Source organism: Felis catus, chromosome B2 (assembly GCF_018350175.1).
Source record: "Felis catus isolate Fca126 chromosome B2, F.catus_Fca126_mat1.0, whole genome shotgun sequence".
NCBI lineage: Eukaryota > Metazoa > Chordata > Mammalia > Carnivora > Felidae > Felis > Felis catus.
In genome coordinates, this window is record NC_058372.1 from 49924695 (window position 1) to 49944787 (window position 20093).

At 42.2% G+C, this 20093-nt stretch overlaps 1 protein-coding gene and 1 long non-coding RNA gene across 3 annotated transcripts in view; one reads left to right on the forward strand and one right to left on the reverse strand.

The window, feature by feature from the left end:
* PAQR8 (progestin and adipoQ receptor family member 8) overlaps nt 1-18835 on the forward strand; it is a 121339-nt gene extending 102504 nt beyond the window's left edge. For both annotated transcript variants that reach the window (XM_045057646.1, XM_023254057.2), the window contains one exon: nt 14501-18835. In XM_045057646.1, coding sequence (XP_044913581.1) covers nt 14522-15586 — 1065 coding nt within the window. In that variant the 5' untranslated portion in view covers nt 14501-14521 and the 3' untranslated portion in view covers nt 15587-18835. The remainder of the gene's footprint in view (nt 1-14500) is intronic.
* LOC123385394 lies at nt 6994-14501 on the reverse strand. The gene is made up of 3 exons (XR_006597830.1): nt 14352-14501; nt 7570-7649; nt 6994-7450 (listed from the first exon to the last, which is right to left on the reverse strand). It is a non-coding gene; the product is annotated as an uncharacterized LOC123385394 (long non-coding RNA).
* Nucleotides 18836-20093: the final 1258 nt, after the last annotated feature.

The following is a 20093-nucleotide window of genomic DNA, read 5'->3' on the forward strand; positions in this document are numbered from 1 at the left end:
TTTTCATTATCGAAGATCTCACTGGTTTTACCTTTAGAAGCAAATGGCCAGAGGGGAATCTTATTTCACTTTGTCCTTGAACAATTATCTATTGATGCATTCTGGGGCACCTTTAACTCTGATAGTTGCTGATAGGAGAGATAAAGGATGAGTAAGTCAGTGTTCCTGTCTCAAGAAGCTTGCAACCCAATCCACAGGAGAGACAAGCCTTTCTACACACACAGCGATATGGTGCTCGAGTCTGGATGTTCTGCTTACCAAATGTGTGGAATAGGTAGGTAAGTGTTCAGGGAGAAAAGAAATCAAGGTGGCCTGGAGAAGGCTTCATGACCAATGTGGAATTGAATTAAGGGCTTGAGGATATCTGAAGAGAAACTGAGAATGAAGTGGTTTGCTTGATTCTTGGGAGCAAATAAGAAGTCCAGGTCTTGGGACTACCAGGAGAGTGTACTGCATTAGCTGCAAAAGGGTTAACTTTTCATTGCTAGGGAAACCGCATACCTTACATGGGCTCCAACCTGGGCTTAATTTGTTATCAGATTCTTCTGCTATGGAAAGTACATTTCCCAGATTGATTTCCTGCCAGTGGAATCTGCAGCTCTCTTCAGGGTTCACCTGGGTTGGCCCCAGTCCCAGCAGGACTGCAGGTGGGCGATGAAGCTTCTTGCAGGCAAGAGGCTGGACCAAGCTAGAGGTTGTGTTACTGTGCCAGACTATACCTAATGAAGCCTGTAGTTACACTCTTACAGAAAGTCTCGGGGGACTCCTGTCCCTAGGCATTAATTAGCAGGCATTTCAGACAGCACAGCTTACCTTTACCCAAACAAGAAGTCTCTGAAGAAAAGCAATCATCATGCCCAGCTAACCTGTTGATTGACTTTGGACTGCTCAATGTGTTCTAAACTGTTCCCAGCGCCTCTAAATCCTGCCAGTGGAATTAAATGCAGATACTATTTATTGCCTGTGGAAGGTACATTCTGTGTCTGTAATGATGCATTTTGAAAACAGTACCTGTTCAAGTGAGACTACCTGAGATGTGGGAAGCATATGAAGTAACAATAAAGAAAATGCAGGAATCCCAGCCTGAGGGTTCCAGCTGGAGAGAGAAAGGCACTCAGAGGAAATACCCTCTGCTCATCCTTTCCCAGAGCACCACAGCAAACTAAGGTCATCTTTTCTTTCTCCTATCAATATTATGGGGATCCACAGAGGAAGAGATTCAGAATTGGAAAGGTCACTGAGCCTAGAAGGTGACATGTGTTTCTGGTGTATCTGTGGCACACAGGAGCACCTCACTCTTTTTATAGGCAGGGTTCAGCCATGCCAGAAGCCCAGGTGGTCAGGGATTGACTGGATTATTAAGGCATTTGGGTTTGTGTGCTGTGAGAAAAGTCTTTTGACAATATTGCATATATTGACTTTCCCAATCTAAGAGAACAGGATTGTTGCCTTAATGGCAGATGTTACATATTTTTTTTCCCCTTCACAACTCCCATGATCATTGGCTTACATTATGGCAAGTATAGATAGGTTGCTTCTAATAATAATTAGTATGATATGCTAACTAGTTGAGCTCAAAATCCATAGAATAATGCAAATAAGTATGTATTTCTTCATAATGCTGGGGTGGCCTTTTTTGGTGGGGGGAGTTGAGGGAGAGTGTCTTAAAATCCATTGTACTCATTAATCATGTTTTACCAAGTTTTACATATTTATGTCAAATATTCCTATTTGTAGAGTAGCAATAACCATTTTTCAGTTACAAAAGTAGTAAATGTTTATTTTTAAAAAGTATTGTAATGATAGTATCTACCCTAGAAAAAAATAAATTCCCCACAATCCCACCATGTAACAATGTCTGTATTAATGTTTTGATTATTCACGATCCCATGCTTATTCTGTGCCACATGCATATGTTTAAAAAAATGGGACACATTCATTTAATTTGCTTCTCCCTTGTAACAATGTCTTCTGTTCATTTTAATATTCAGCAAATCCCTGTTGAGCATTCATAATGTACTAGTCAGACCCTATCTAAGTGTAGGGGAGACTACAGTGAAAACACAAACAAAAACACATATATCTTTCTATAGCAATATATGTAAATATCTACATAATTATTTTAATAGGTGCATAGTATTCTATTGTATAGATTTATCATAATTTATGAAATCAGATCTCCCATTTTTGGATATTGAGATGTTATTTATATGTTAGGTTTTCTTAAATATGGAGAAAATATGCATTGACCATTGGTGAATCTGACTTCATGTCCAAATTTTCTCTGCTAAATAGCAGGATTCTTCTGGTAGTCCCACTCTTTAAAATATGACTTTATAAACACTGATACGATATTTGTCAGATGTGGCTACAGAGATCAATGTGAGGGGCTCTTGGATGGCTCAGTCGGTTGAGCATCCAACTCTTGGTTTCAGATCGGGTCATATTCTCACGGTTGTGGGATCAAGACCCAAAGGAGGCTCTGCCCTGATGGTGCCAAGCCTGCTTGGGATTCTCTCTCCCTCTGACCCTCTCCACTATGTGTGTATGTGTGCACACGTGCGTGCACGTGCATACTCTCCCTCTCTCAAAATAAATAAACTTAAAAAAAAAACAACAACAAAAAACAAAGATCGATATAGGCCTTAGCAGCCTCTCACTTGATGAATGACTGGAGATCCTGAGGTTGTTTGAGGCTGTTTGAAATTTCGTGTCTGTCTCTGTTGGGCCAAAAGCTGCTCAGAGAAGGTTCCAGTCCTTGTTAATTGACCCCAAGTTGGCGTTTTGGCTGTTGTTTCTTCCCAGCCATTTATAGTTATGCAGTGATGTGTGATGCTTGGCTTCTATGGACTCTGGAAGCATTTCTTCTGCTCTCTTTGATGGAAATCGCTGCTCTTTTGTTCTCTGTCCAACAACCAGCAGGCCACCTTCCTGCCATCTGTGTGAGCCACCCCCCAACAGTGACATGAGGTGATGTCACAGGATCTGTTCTTTGGTGATTTCAGCACACTGCTTGATCTTTTATACAAAGCAAAACACAGCCCAGATGAATTGCAGAATTTTACAGCTTGTAGAGATTATAACTCCATTTTATGGACAAGGACACCAAGTATAGAGAGGTTGAGTGACTTGCCTAAGATCCCAGAAGCTGGAACTAGAAATCGGGATTTTAAATTCCTCATCTGGTGCTTTTCCAGGGAATCAGCTATTCTAAGCTTGTGGTCCATTAAACTAGGGTCCTTGTAACAGACCAGGGAATATCACTGCTTTGGAGCACTTCTATTTGGCCTCCAGATAAAATGTCATCAGTAGCAAACTATGTCCGTTTGCCAAATATGGAACTTTTCATTTAATTCTCTAATTTGCTAATCATGGAAAAGACCTTTTAGATAGCATGCTACAGATGTAGCAGAATTCAGTGACTGGTCTCAATGTTAGTATGCTTTCCCCCAACAGGCTGATAAATGACTTCAGTCGTTAGGTTTGTGATTGGAATGTCTCACCACACCAGTTCTGCAAAGCCAGCCATAACAAATGACATGTCTCTAAGATGAAAGAAACCCATTGGGCTTAGGATCACTTTTATCTGGGTTACAGACCCACTTGGATCATCTAATCGATTTCAGTAAGATTTTATGGAAATCACATTTTCTTCTCTTGGACAGTATTGGAATATGATTTACAAATACACTCAATGGCAAATAATTGAGTTTTTTGATACTGATTGCTTTTGTAAGGCCAGCTACAAATTATCTTTGTTAACGGAGCAAAGCAGTTTTACAGCAGCATATCTGAAGTTGCATATCATCATATTTGGGTTTGGTTTTAGAACACAGTTTTTGAGGGCATAGTGGTTAAGAGCCTAGGGCCAACTGCTTCGGGTTACCTGCTGGCTCTGGGACTTACTGTGTAGCCTTGGGCAAGTTGCTTAACCTCTCTGTGTTTCTGTTTCATCAACTGTAAAATGGATATGATGACAATAATAATACTAATGCCAGATAGCTGTTAGGAAGTTTAAATGAGCTAATATTTGCAAAGTACCTAGAACACTGTTGGGCATGTGATAAACACCATGTGTTTGTTATTTTTGTTGTTGTTATTATATTATGACATTTTCACTCCATTCAGTCATTTATTCAACAACAACTAATAGGAACATCTCCTATGTGCTAGGCACAGTGGGAGGTGATAAAAGATTCTCAAGCCCTCAAAGGACCTTATAGTGTAGTGGACAGAGAATATATAAGCACACCTCAAAGACATTGCAGGTTCAGTTCCACACCACCAAAGTAAAGCAAGTATTAAAATAAAGCGAGCCAAATGAATTTTTTGGTTACCTAGTGTATATAAAAGTTATGTTTATATTATACTATAGTCTATGAAGCGTATAATAGCATTACGTCTTTAAAAAACAATGTATATACCTTAATTTAAAAATACTTTATTGCTGAAAAATGCTAACCATCATCTGAGCTTTCACTGAGTTATAATATTTTTGCTGTAAGGGGTCTTGCCTCAATGTTGATGGCTGCTGGCTGGTCAGGGTGGTAGTTGCTGAAGTTGGGGTGCCTGTGGCAATTTCTTAAAATAAGACAGTGAAGTTTGCTTCATCAGTGGACTCTTTCTTTATGAACAATTTCTCTGTAGCATGTGATACTGTTTGATAGTATTTTCCCACAGTAGAACTTCTTTCAAAATTGGGATTCCATCCTCCTCTCAAACACCACCACTGCTTTATCAATTAAGTTTATATAATATTCTAAATCCTTTATTGTCATTTCAACAGTCTTCCCAGCATCTTCACCAGGAGTAGATTCCATCTCAAGAAACGACTTTCAGTGCTCATCCATAAGAAGCAGCAGCTCTTCATCCACTTGAGTTTCATCACGAGCTTGCAGCAATTCGGGCACATCCTCAGGCTCCACTTCTAGTCCTAATTCTCTTGCTGCTTCCACCACTTCTGCACTTACTTCCTCCATGGAAGTACTGAACCCCTCAATGTCCTCCCTGAGGGTTGGAATCCACTTCTTCCAAACTTCTGTTAATGTTGGTATTTTGACCTCTGCCCATGAATGTGCTCAATGACGTCTAGAGTCATGAATTCTTTCCAGGAGGTTTTCAGTTTACTTTGCCCGGAGCCATCAGAGGAATCATTGCCTATGGCAGCTATAGCCTTATGAAATGTGAATTGAATAACATTTGACTTAATTTATATTATAAATTTTATAATTTAATTTATAAACTATAGAATTTAATTATGAATTAAATAATAAGACTTGAGAGTTGAAATTACTCCTTGATCCATGGCTGCAGAATGGATGTTGTATTAGCAGACATGAGAACAACATTAACTTGTACATCTCCATCAGAGCTCTTGGGTGATGGTACTTTGTCAATAAACAGCAATATTTTGAAAGGCATCTTTTTTTTTTTTTTTTTTGAGAGTAGTTCTCAACAGTGGGCTTAAAATAGTCAGTAAACTATATTATAAACATGTGCTATCATCCAGGCTTTGTTATTGCATTTGTAGAGCACAGGGCAAGTAGATTGAGCAAAATTCTTAAGGGCGTTAGGATTTTTGGAGTGGTCAGTGAGCACTGGCCTCAACTTAAAATCACCAGCTGCATTACTCCGCAATAGGAGAGTCAGCCTGTCCTTGGAAGCTTTGAAGCCAGGCAGTGACTTCTCTGTAGCTGTGAACATCCTAGATGGCATTTCCTTCCAATAGAAGGCTGTTTCATCTATACTGAAAATTTGTTATTTAGTGTAGCCACCTTCATGAATTCTCTTAGCTCGATCTTCTGGGTAACTTGCTGCAGCTTCTACATCACTTCCTGCTTCACCTTGTGCCTGTTATGGAGATGCCTTCTTTCCTGAAACCTCAGGAATCAACCTCAGCTGGCTTCAAACTTTTCTTCTTCAGCTTCCTCACCTCTCTCTGCCTTCACAAAATTGAAGAGAGTTAGGACCTTGCTCTGGATTAGGCTTTGGTTTATGGGAACATTGTGGCTGGTTTAATCTTCCATCCAGACTGCTAAAATTTTCTTCAGCTCAGCAATAAGGCTGTTTCACTTTCTAATAATGCGCGTGTTCACTGAAGTAGGACATTTGATTTCCTTCAAGAACTTCCCCTTTACATTCACAACTTGGGCCTATCTTGGCTTTCAACATGTCTTCCTCACTAAGCTTAATCATTTCTAGCTTTTTTTTTTTTTAATTTTTTTTTTCAACGTTTATTTATTTTTGGGACAGAGAGAGACAGAGCATGAACGGGGGAGGGGCAGAGAGAGAGGGAGACACAGAATCAGAAACAGGCTCCAGGCTCCGAGCCATCAGCCCAGAGCCTGACGCGGGGCTCGAACTCACAGACCGCGAGATCGTGACCTGGCTGAAGTCGGACGTTTAACCGACTGCGCCACCCAGGCGCCCCAATCATTTCTAGCTTTTGATTTAAAGTGAGAGAGGTGTGACTCCTCCTTTCACTTGAATACTACTGAGAGGCCATTGTAGTGTTGTTAATTGGCCTTATTTCAGTATTGTTGTGTCTCAGGGAATAGAGAGGCCCGAGGAAGGGAAGAGAGACCAGGGATTGGCTGGTCAGTGGAGCAATCAACAAACACAATGATTAAGTCTGCATTGTTAAATGGGCACAGTTCATGGCACTCCCAAACAATTACAATAGTAACAACAAAGATCACTGATCACATATCAGCATAACAAACATGATAATGAAAAAAAAAAACTTGAAATATTACAAGAATTAACAAAATGGGATAGAGACATGAAGAGAACAAATGCTGTTGGAAAAATGGCTCTGATAGACTCACTGTATGCAGTGTCGCCACAAACTTTCAGTCTATAAAAAATGCAGTAACTGGGGGCACCTGGCTGGCTCAGTCAGTAGAGCATGTAACTCTTGATCTTGGGGTCATGAGTTCAAGCCCCATGTTGGCCATAGAGCATACTTTTAAAAAAAAATGCAGGGGTGCCCGATTGGTTGGGTTGGTGGAGCATATGACTCTTAATCTTGGGGTTGTAATTTGAGCCCCCAAGTTGGGTGTAGGGATTACTTAAAAATAAAATCTTAAAAAAATGCAATATCTGCAAAGCACAATGAAGCAAAGCACAACAAAACAAGGTATGCTTGTAATGTAAACCAGGACACTGTATTTATACAGAAAGGAGAGGCTTATAATGGAGGGTTGTCCAGGGGTAGCAGAGGCAAAGGAGCACGTGAAGGGAAGGCTTCACAGGGGAAATTTGAACTTGGCCGTAGGCATCAGTGCTCTGGGCACTCCATGCCTTTGTGCTTGTGTACAAAGGCCTGAAAGGATGGCAGAATTACTGGAACACAAAATAAAAGTGGCAGGGTCAGGGGATGGTTGGAACTAGTCATGGAGATACACAGGTAGGGACCAGAGGGAAGGCCTTCTATATCCCAAAGAGGTGCCTGTGGGAGATAATGAGGACCCAAAGTAGGACAATGGCCATGCCACTTCTAAGCCCCCCCAGAGAGGGAACCCAGCAGGTGGAAGAGGTTATAAGAAGCAGTGAGGGCAGTGGGCATACCTGGTATAAGTGGTTAAATCTGTTACTAGGAGACTGGAGACAGGTCCAGGCGCTGCACTACTCATCCACACGGCTTCTATCTGAAAGTTAAATAGTTATTTATGGACACTTTATTTATTTATGTTAAATGGTTATTTATGGACATTGTTTGCACTATGTTTCCAGAGGACTGCAACACAGAAACAGGTCATTTCATTGTTTTATTTAAAGTTACTGAGGGGTGCCTGGGTGGCTCAGTTGGTTGAGCGTCTGATTCTTGTTTTGGCTTAGGTCATGATCTCATGGTCTGTGGGATCAAGGCCTGAGTTGGACCCTGTGCTAACAGCACACATCCTGCTTGGGATTCTGCTCCTACCTTGCTCTCTCTCTCTCCTCAAAATAAATAAATAAACTTAAAACAACAACAACAACAATTGTAAAACATCTTTCCTTTAAAAAAAAATTAAGTTACTAAAAAAAAAATTAAAATAAAAAAATTAAATTACTGAAAAGGAAATGCATTCTGGGTAGTTTTCATTCATCAAAACTAGGTAAACAAAACCAAACCTTAAAAATGCATACTTTGAGGGGCACCTGCGTGGCTCAGTCAGTTAAGCGTCTGACTTCTACTCTGGTCACGATCTCACGGTTCATGGGTTTGAGCCCCTCATTGGGCTCTGTGCTGATGGCTCAGAGCCTGGAGCCTGTGCAGATTCTGTGTCTCCCTCTCTCTCTCTGTCCTTCCTTTGCTCACATTGTGTGTGTGTCTCTCTCTCAAAAAAAATATTTAAAAAAATGCATACTTTGTGATTTCTTTTTTAAAAGAAAATGTAAATATACAATTCTTGACTAAAATGTCAACTTATTGCTATGAACATAGCAACATATTGCTAGAAAATTCTATTCTGCCTTATAGTAATTATCTTTAATTTTTCTAAACAGTTTAAAGGAACACCTGAAATAGAACTTTAAGACTGGACCCCTACATAAACCAAAATGTAATGTAATATTTTTAACACTTTCTTATATAAACATTACCTGAATTCATGGCACAGATACCATACTCTTATTATTAAAATAGAGTTAAATAACAGTTCATATTAAAATAGAACTTTAAATTCCAATTCTATTATAACCTGAGTCTAATTAAAACTCTTTATAAAGCAGTTGGGGAAGGTGTTATAAGGATTCCCAGAAATGAACCAAAAACTTTAAATGCCTTTTCAGTTTTCAAAGACTGCATTAACATCTGATATAAGGCAAAAAAAAATTATATATTACCAAGTTATAATCCTTTTGTGAGTTCTTTAAATATTACTAGTACTTTAATGTGCATGTTTTGTCTCTTCAAAGCACTATTCAACTACTGCCCATTTTATTATTATTTATCCTCTTTTTATCCTGAAAAATGCAAAGACAGGAAATTATCTCCCACCTACCTTTTTTTAATGGAGAAAGTTACACTGAATAGTTTAATGTCATAGGCATTACCACACAGCTAATTGAGTAGAGCAAATATGGAACAGCCAGATCCTCTGATTCCCAAACCATTATTTCTTTTTTCCCTTGACCTTGCTGAACAGAAGGAAATTGGTGCCATATGTCTGGGCCTAAAGAACTATTTATTCAGTAAATAATGATTAGGTGTATAATTTTATATGCTGAGGACCATTTTAGACATGGGAACTTGCACACTAACAGAGCTGGCCACAAATAGGGGCGTGAGCAGAGTAAACCAATGATAAGTACTCCAGGACAGAAGTGTGCTGGGAAGAGCCCTAAAACCCAGTCTGAGGGGTAGGAGAGGCTTCCTGGTGGAGCTGGCTCCTGGGCAGAATGTTGATGAGCTGGGTTGCTGGACTGACTGGAGGCTTGTCATCATGTGTGGAAATAAAGAGTGTGGCACTTTTGAAAAACTCCCAGTATTGTGATCCAGGCCATTAAAGTGGCCTGGAGGTGTGGATTGAGAGGAAAGTGGTCAACAGAAGTAGGACTGGTAAGGGCTTAAAGTCTGTGTTGTAAACAAGCAATGGTGAGCTACTGGGGTCCATGGGGACGGGAGTGGTATTCAGATTTCTGTTTTTAAACTATCACCCTGAGGTGGTTCAGAGAAGAGAGGGTGTGGCGGACATGAGGCAGGGGAACCATCACTTAAGGAAGGAAGGTCAGTTATGACACTGCTGTTTTTATCCTCTGCATCAGTTCATTTTGAAGGCTTGAGTGGAGAGCAGTAGAAATGGAAAGAATGCATGGATTCCAGAAATGGTGAGATAAAACCAACAGGCCTAGATGACTGATTAGATGTAGGGGAAGGGTCAAATCTGGGTTGAAGGACAAGTTTGAAGATGTTGAGTCTGAAGTGCCCATGGGATAGTCAGTTGGGCAAATCCAGAGCCACTGGATATTTGAATCCAAATTTCAGGAAAGATCTGGCTACAGGTATATGTGTGGGAATCATCTGGTACAGGTGCTAGCTAAAGCCAAGGGTGTGGGAGAAGTACCCGCACCAGAGGGACTGTGGAGGTAGAAAAGGGGCAGATGGCAGACCCCTGGAAACACCAGAGTTGACAGGGGTGGTGGGAGAAGAAAACAGGCAAGACCAGAGAGGGTAGCATCACTAAGGCTGAGAGAGGGGCATTGGTCAGCAGCATGAATCCTCACAGCTCAGGTGAGATGAGGATCAAACAGGCTTAAAGCTTCAAGGATGAGACATGAACTCCCATCTTCTTTCTGCAGCATCAAATCTAAACTCCTTTCAGTAATGCTGTGGCACCTACCCCACTCGCTTCTTGATTACTCCCCAACAGCCCCTCTGTGTATGGGCCCACAAAGAAGCCACAGCATTCCCTTCCTGGGAATTCCCTTTTGCCCCCTTCCTGAAATGCCCCGCTCCTCACCCCTTTACTTGTCTAAGTCCCAGTGTGCCCCGAGTGAGCTCCGCTCTGGAGACCTGTTTGTATTTCAGTCTACTTAATAATTATATGCAGTCCAGTGATGTTGGCTATAGATTCATGAAGTTTGAATCTTCTTGTAGGCTGCTTGGGGAAAGGGGTCTTATTTTATTCTTCCTTTGTGGCCTTTGTAGTCTGCAGTATTGTTGAGCAGGTGATCAACAGAGCTCCTCCAGAGCTCTCTAGATAATCAAAATATGACTTGAGCTTAGCCAGTTTATGAGGATTCTTCAGGAAGATTCCATTTCAGCTGTTTCAGCAGAGGAGCTGGAGCATACCCTGTGCAGAAGAGATCATTCTAAGGTAGCATCTTGGTCAGCTGATGGCCATATCAGCTCAGGGAGAAGTCATGGGGACGAGGCCAGGAATGAGGGAGGCACCCTTAGTCTGAGCTTTAGTCAGAGCTGGGACTGGAAAGGCTGGAGGTATGTGCCTGCACCAGTATCATGATGCCAACAGGTGATTTCCTCCAAGAAAGATTCTCAAACTTTCTAGTTGGCCCTTTGAAGACTATTTCTGGAAGTACTGCACACTCTGGAACAGTGAAAGTAAATCCTGTCTATGGGGGTAAACTATGGGGGACTCCACTTGACAGGGCTTCTGAAGTTAATGCTGATTTTAAAAATTATACTTTGTTACCATTGCTGTGGCTGCTCTCTGGTGAAGGGAGAATTTTATGGCAGGGGAAGGGGCAGTTGCTAAGCAAAGGACAAAGAAATAATCCCCTCTCTTTCTGTTAGTTTAGAATTTTTCGTTTTTCACTTCCAAAGTGTAAAAATTTAGATCCTCTTCGCCCACACATAGATGACCTAGATCTTTGCAGCACCCTCATTACTGACAGGTAAGACATCATATCTTGAGTCGGGGACCATTGTGGTAGTGTCCCTGCAACTATACTCCGTGGGTGTTGGGCTCTCTCCATGGGTGTTGGGCTACACACTCCAGAGGATGGGGTTATTAAGGAGACCCTGAGGCTGGTGTGGCAGCACTTTAAAGATCCTTGGAGGGACACCTGGGTGGCTCAGTCGGTTAAGCATCCAACTTCAGCTCAGGTCATGATCTCACAGTTCGTGAGTTTGAGCCCCCCCCATAGGGCTCTGTGCTGACAGCTCAGAGCCTGGAGCCTGCGTCAGATTCTGTCTCCCTCTCTGTCTTCCCCTCACCCACTTGCTCTTTCTCTCTCTCTCTCTCTCTCTCTCTCTCAAAAATAAACATTAAAAATAATTAAAGATCCTTGGAAAAGAAGCTCACATTTGCAAGGGAAATAATGATTCTGCCATTTTTTTCCCCCTGTGCATCCTTTCCTTTGAAGTTAAAACCGTTAGGTCTTGTACTTCTTAGTTCTAAAACCTCTCCTAGTTTATTTTCTGTAAGAGAGAACTAGAAATAATTTTCTGAAAAGAACTCAACATAAAGCCATGAAGTTAGGTTACTGGTATGAGGACTGGAGGAACACTTGGGGTCAGAGCTCTGCAGACAGGGTTTTCTAGAAACTGACAATAAAGCAGTATCATGATCTGTCAGATCATGTCCTCAGAATGGACAGATGCCAGTTGGTTCCCATGTCTAAACTGTGTTGAGTTCCAACCATTAGACAATCAAAACCTGAGTTTTCAGTCTTTAGAAATTCACTTGCTTTGTTTGGTTTATAAGAACCTATTGTCCCAGACATCCTATTTTGAGGAGACAATGATGGGCAGAAATTGTACAGACATGTGTTATTTAACTTTAGATGTGGAATTGTCTCCAATTGGTTTGGGTGCCCAGTGATGATGGAAACACCCTTGATCTTAGACAGCAATGCTAAGGTGGAGCAATTCTACAGCTCATATCCCCAGTGACTCACCTTTACTTTTCCCAACCACAAAATCAGACCAATATTTCTGATTTTTCTCTCTACTTCACAAGAGATGGAAGAAGCCTGTATCTAAAGAATAGAGCTCTTTAATTCCCCAGAACTTCAACAAAGCCCAGCTCCCCCAGGCCACATACTTCTCAGCCAATAGCTACCAGACAACTTGAAACATTGCCCCATGTCCTAGGCCCAGCCATGCAGTGCGTCCACTTGATCCTAGGGCTGGCATACTCCATCTGTTCCCACCATTCCCTGTCCCTCTCCTTTACCCCTGCTGTGTTGTCACCAACTGCCACTGGAGTTTAGTTGGAGGAGTCTTAACTCAGGCTCTCGGATCCTCCTGCTGGCTGACAGCAGAAGCACTGCTTAGCTTTTTCTTTTGTTTTCTTTTTCTTTCTTTTTCTTTCTTTCTTTCTTTCTTTCTTTCTTTCTTTCTTTCTTTCTTTCTTTCTTTTTCTTTTCTTTTTAAAATTTTTTTTAACGTTTATTTATTTTTGAGACAGAGAGAGACCGAGCATGAACGGGGGGAGGGTCAGAGAGAGAGGGAGACACAGAATCTGAAACAGGCTCCAGGCTCTGAGTGGTCAGCACAGAGCCTGACGCAGGGCTCGAACTCACGGACCGCGAGATCATGACCTGAGCCGAAGTCGGACGCTCAACCAACTGAGCCACCCAGGCGCCCCTTCTTCTCTTCTCTTTTTTTTTTTTTAATGAATTAAGGTATTCTGATGAGTTTTTTTCCTCTCTCCCACTCTCCCTCTTTTTGTCCTTCTGACTCCATAATCCTTAGTAAGCATTTTATATTTTAGAGTTTCTCATTTAACCATCACAACTATCCATATGGTATGCAGAATTATTACTCCCATTTTACAGATGAAGACACTGAAGCCTGGACAGCTCTATAACTTGCCCTGTTACCCAGAAAGTAGCCCCAAACCAAGGATTGACTCCACGTCTCCCTGAGCTTTTTTTTTTTTTTTTTACATTTTATTAATTTTCATGCCCTACATTTTAGATCATTATCTAATTTTTTTCTTTTTCAATATTGATTAAGAAATGTGAGTCGGAAGATTACATTTTCTTCACTAAAATTAGTAATACTTTGAGAAGCGCTTGCTGTATCTCTCCCAGGAGAAGGCCTCTGAAGGAAAGGAGCCATTTCAATAAATCAATCAGATTTTGAACTGGTCTGAGGAAAAGAGGTGAGAAAATATGAAGTACAGAAGGTAGCTGTATACATGCTGAAAATCCATTTCTTTACCAAAAAAATTCACATGAAATTTTGCAGCTCTTTTGTGATATATTTTGTGAAATAATTGCTATGCTCCTCTGGCTCATCTGTCATGTAAAAAAAATTCTAAGTGTAAGTTAAAACATTTTTGAGGTCTAAAATTCATTGGGTACAGATTTAGGTGCCCAGGAGAGCAAATGCAAGACTTACTTTCCAATTTAATTTAAAAAGAAAACAAAACAAAAAACACCCCCCCCCCCTCCAACTTTTACAGTTAGATTTTTATGTTGAATTTAGGCCAGGTGTTAATTTTGTTTAACTGTTAAAGTATTTCCCAGAATATGTATTGGTCTTCACCAACCAAATTGATGACTCATTTGCCTATCTTTACTCTGAAGTTCAAGTTTCTACTGCTTATCTCAGATTTTCAAGTTACTGGTGAAATTAGTGGGTATTTTAAGATCAGGTGGTCAAGAAATGTAAGCTGTCATTAGTAACATCAATATTTATCATTTTTAATATTTCAATATAATGTCTCATACTATTAAAGCCTGTCTGATAACTACATTTTAATAACATCTGGGAAACTTCAAGGTACCTCTAAAGGTACCCTTACATACCTTCCTGATATCATTAAAACAGGCTGGTTAACAGCCCTATCTTACAAGATGTGCCTTCACACCGCAGTGGGTAGTAGAGACGAAACCCCAATCTTAGGGTGGTAAGGGGGGGGGGTGGGGGCTCTTAGTCCAACTCGATTACGTACGGATGAAACAAAAATGAGGCTCAAAGAAGCTGTCTGCCGCTCCCCGGCTCCCCTAACGCACTCGAAGCCCGAAGCAACCCCACGGCCCTCGCCGCCTCTGCCCCGTCCGCCTGTCTCTCGGTTTGCCCACTTTCCTCTGTTCTCTGCAGGTTGCCGCCCCGCCGGCCGCCATGACGACCGCCATCTTGGAGCGCCTGAGCACCCTGTCGGTGAGCGGGCAGCAGCTGCGCCGCCTGCCCAAGCTCCTGGAGGACGGCCTTCCCAAGATGCCCTGCACCGTCCCCGAGACGGACGTGCCCCAGCTCTTCCGGGAGCCCTACATCCACACCGGCTACCGCCCTACGGGCCACGAGTGGCGCTACTACTTCTTCAGCCTCTTTCAGAAGCACAACGAGGTGGTCAACGTCTGGACCCACCTGCTGGCCGCCCTGGCCGTCCTCTTGCGATTCTGGGCCTTCGCTGAGGCCGAGGCCTTGCCGTGGGCCTCCACCCGCGCGCTGCCCCTGCTCCTCTTTATCCTGTCCTCCATCACTTACCTCACGTGCAGCCTTCTGGCCCACCTGCTGCAGTCCAAGTCCGAGCTCTCGCACTACACCTTCTACTTCGTGGACTACGTGGGCGTGAGCGTCTACCAGTACGGCAGTGCCTTGGCTCACTTCTTCTACAGCTCCGACCAGGCGTGGTACGAGCTGTTCTGGCTCTTCTTCTTGCCAGCAGCTGCCTTCTGTGGCTGGTTATCTTGCGCCGGCTGTTGCTATGCCAAGTATCGCTACCGCAGGCCTTACCCAGTCATGAGGAAGATCTGTCAAGTGGTGCCGGCAGGGCTGGCCTTCGTCCTAGACATCAGCCCCGTGGCACACCGCGTGGCCCTGTGCCACCTGGCTGGCTGCCAGGAGCAGGCGGCCTGGTACCACACTCTCCAGATCCTCTTCTTCCTGGTCAGCGCCTATTTCTTCTCCTGCCCGGTTCCTGAGAAGTACTTCCCGGGTTCCTGTGACATTGTGGGCCACGGGCATCAGATCTTCCACGCCTTCCTGGCCATCTGTACGCTCTCCCAGCTGGAGGCCATCCTCCTGGACTACCAGGGGCGGCAGGAGATCTTTCAGCAGCGCCACGGCCCCCTGTCTGTCTACACGGCTTGTCTGTCTTTCTTCTTCTTGGCGGCCTGCAGCGCTGCCACCGCAGCCCTCCTGAGGCACAAAGTCAAGGACAGGCTTACAAAGAAAGATTCTTGAGGCTGGCAGGTGGAGTGAGATGTGGAGGCAGCCTGTCGTGATTTGGGGAAAAACCCAGTACAACATTAGGAGTTGACTTTTTGTCTTTTAAGAGTTGCTTTTAAATTAATACATATTTCCAAGGATATGCCGTGGCATTGGAAAGCCAAAGGATTCAAGAATTTTGTTGTTATAGTTGTTGCTAATAAAAGGAGTATTACTTTTTCCTCTGTGTCATAGCCTTACAAGATACAGGAAGGGAAGGGACCTTGGCTAAGATTCATGGGACACTAAATTAAGGGTGATCTTTCTGCCCGAAAACGTAGGGGAATTCTGACTTTGGCCTCGAGGGGCAAGTCCTGGAGCTGAAGGGATAAAAAAGTTGGGACTGGAAAGTAAGTGTGTGGCTGGTCCACACCGTATTGGAATGGCCATCCTACTGTGTTGGTTTTTGGTAATTGAATAAATTGAGCCAAGAACTCGATTTCATTTGGATTTCAGATTGTCCAGGGTGGAGAAGTCAGAATCTTCAAAATGACTCAGTGAAACCCTTAGACATAATGAATTACTCCGTTCATCTGATTTCTGGTCCCTTCTCTCTTGCCCTACTCTGCCACTGACTCTTTTCTCAGGATGATGTCTGCCTGGCTGTTTTCTCTGCAGTGTTGTCACTCCCATCTGTACCTTGCATGGTAATATAGAGGAATATGAAGGAGTCATATTTCCAGGAAATGCTTGGATCCATGTGGACATTCAGAAAGCTTATTCTCATATAATAATAATAATGTAAATGGTACTAGAAAGTGCAGTGCCAAGAGCCATCAGGAGACCCAGCCAGTAAGCATGGATACTGTTGTGTGTCATAGGACACTTCTGTTTTATACCTGTAGACTGCAGTACTTGAAATCTATTAGGGCTGCCTTACAGGCCAGAAAATCTGGGGCTTGTGCTAGGGAATCTCCAGATTTGGGCCAACATGTTAAAAAAACAAAACAAAACAAAACAAAACAAAAACTAATAGAGCGAAGTAGTTCTGAGGCTCCCTGTAGGGACTCGATTATTTCAAGAGGAATCCAGGGTCTGGCCTCTTAACTAGATGCCACCACATAAAGGACCCACATAACTACCCTGGTTTAAGGTCCTCCAGCAGGTGGATAACCACCTCAACTTAGACCTGAATCCTTAAAATAACCAAGCCCCAGGACAGATGAACATGTGTGCTCACTGTGGGTTAATGCCTGAAGGTTCCTTTGGGTAAGAATGGTGAACCAGGTACTCTGTAGCTAGAATTTTCTTTTGCCCAGTAGCTTCTATGGGATAAGCGGTACTTGTGATTGATGTGTTCTGGCCGCACAGCCTTCTCTGAGGACCGATTTATGTACTAATCCTGTGAAGGGGGCTGTGTTGACAGAGGAGCCATGGGAGTATTCTCAGAGGCCATGTTTCCTATCAGGATAAGGTCTCTGTTTACTACAAAGGAAACTGCTTTGTTTTCAGGCCAGTTTGATGAAATTTTTCTGTTACTAGGTTATTTTGTTATCTTCACGTCTTTGTTTTCTTCCTTTCTCTGAGAGATTTGTGGATTTTGTGCCTTATAAATGGAAATGTATGAACACTTTACTTAATATATGGCCATGCGGAATTTTCAGTTTTGGGTTATAGGAATAAGGAAAAAAAGAATGCATTGCTTTTCAACCGGTGGATGAAAAAAACGTCAGAACACCAGAATTACTTATCATTCAAAAGACTCTGTCAACCTGCATTTTGGCAAAAACCAAACAAAAAACCACTCAACTGAAGCTTTCCTATAATCTTCATATCAAGAAAGCATATGTCTTGTCTGCTACATGGAGTTCCTAGATGGATTTCTTGGTTAATTCTTAAATACCTGAACTTCTGTGCTACCCAAGTGTCTTACATAAGCTTCTGGTGTCTAGTCCAAATTCATCACAAAGTTGGCAAAACTGAAGCCAGTTGCACTAAACAAGGGAATGGGGGGGGGGGGGGTTGTACAAACACATGGCAAGAGGGTCAGTTTAAAATGGGGACTAGAAAATGTTTGAAATACTCAGTTTTACGATTCAAAGACCGTATTTTAAAAGTTGGGAGGAAGGTTTAAATCAAGCTCTTGGATATGGTGGTGGTCCTGTTGGATGTAGATCTTCAGGCCAAAGGCAGGTACTTTTCAGAAGAGAAAGCCGGAAAGAGAGCAGTGATCTTCAAATGCGGGTGACAGAGCAAGGCCAGCTGACACACTGTAAATGGTCTGTGACAAGTTCAGATAGACTAACCTCTTAAGGTATTGCCATGAAATTATTACTTTAATTTGCACAGGTATTGGTCCTCCAAGTGATTGGAAATTTTTTAAAAAGTATAAAATTTTTCACCAGAGATATTTGAGGAGCACTGGGGACTAGGTATCTCATTAAAATACCAGTATCTTATTCAAAATATATAAACACAGAAAATGCAGACGGTTTAAACTACTCAGACTTTTGAAGGATTAAAGACTCCTTTTAAAACATTTGCATTAAAATGAGTGTATCAGCAAGGAACAGACTTCGTTTATTTAAAAGAAGTAATTAAGTATTTGATAAAGGAAGTTATTTTACTCCACCATAGCCTCACCAACAGTTGACATCTGGAAATTCTGCCAGTTATCTCTCTGTCTCTATTAAAATGTAAATGCCTCTGGAAAACCTAACTGATCAGTCATTTACATCTTGTGAATAAAAATTCTGATGGGATTTGTATGAGGCCGTACTCAAGGTAAGGAGATGGGGTATCAGGACACAGCAGATGGGGACACATTTGCCTATTTCCCTCTTGCCTAGTACTTCCTGCCTTGTAATTACCAATGAGCTAATGTTAGTACGCTTCAGATGTTAAAGTTTCATTTCCCACCTCTGCTAAAAGTACCTCACTCATTAACAATATTCTCAGTCCTCTAATTGGAATCTTGAAATAGTAGGAGCTCAGGCTGTGGAATGAAGGTAGCTCATTCCTGATTCTGTTGCCCCCTGTCCACAAAATGGTACCTTATCTTAATGTTAAGTATATTGTGTTCTTCAGATGCTGCACTGTAGTTTCAAGCTGGCCCTCCAGATGGCGCTCATGTCTTAGCATGGCCATTGTATCCAAATCTTTGGGCTATTAATTGTGTTGGTCCTATTGTTTTGCTTGATTGCTCCGCAAAGAAAAAATGGAACTATTTTCTGTTTATATAAATCTACTTACACGAATGACCATTAAACAGATTTTGTATATGGATTGTTGTACTGTCAACAATTATCTTGTTTCTTTGACAAGGTTCTTTAAAAAAAAAAAAAGTTTACTTATTTTGAAAGAGAGAGAGTACAAGCAGGGAAGAGGCAGAGAGGAGAGACAGAATCCCAAGTAGGCTACACGCTGTCAGCACAGAGACCCTGGAAGGGCTCAAACTCCCCAATGGTGAGATGATGTCCTGAGCTGAGATCAAGAGTCAAGATGCTTAACCGACTGAGCTACCCAGGCACCCCTCTTTGACAAGGCTCTTGACAAAGGCTACTTTGACAAGGCCCGTCTTAAAGAAAGGTTTTATCTAGACAAACATTGCCAGGAGGAGGAGGTCAGGACATTTTATATTCACCAAGAAGTAGGAAAATACAAAAGCTTAAAACATCTTCATACCCCAACCCCCAAAATACATATAACACACCTGTGAGTAGATCACATTGCCACCCCCAAAAGCTATGGAGTTGATTTCTCTGAGGATTTCCATCTAATTCAATAAATACTTCTAGTTTTATGAACAATAGTGCTAAAGATTTCAAAATTTTGAATTGATGGACTATATTTTTAAATCTAAAAATTATGAATTATAATTATACTATAACAGCTATTATAATGGATGTATTGTGGAATGTGGCACCTATGAACCAAAGGATTTTGTAGCCCAACTCTTATATTTAAATAGCTGTGAAAACAAAGTCATTCTCCAGGCTACTCAGCTTTAGGCCATAGTACAATCACAACGGTAAGAAAACACCATTTGCCTGGGTTGAGGCGCTGATGGAATTATGGATGTCCTTCTTGCCCAAACCCTTTTCATGACCAATAGGGGCCCTAGGTAGTTTGCAAATGCTTCTGTTGTCACTGCTAATAGTTTAACCACTCTTCAATTACTGATTCATCATGTATGAGCATCTGCTGGTGGCAGGCACCATGTTAGCTCTGGAGATACCACAGTAAGAAAAACAACAACAACAACCAGGGATCCTTCTACAGAGAGTTTTCAGACTGCTAAATGAGAACCAGCATCTTCCCATGGTGGGCCATCACAGGGTACCCCTCTAGGTCTTGATCCCAGTCTGAGGGCCAGATGGCAGGCCAAACCCAGGGGAGGCTGGGACTTGCTTTGTGCCAGAACATTTTCAAAAGGAATGAGCTCTTTTCCTCCCTCCCCCCCACCCCCACCCCAGAGGCTAGAAATATCTTCCCCACCAGCAAGGCTGTCACCTGTGGCCACCTCAAACCTTGTTACTCCCAT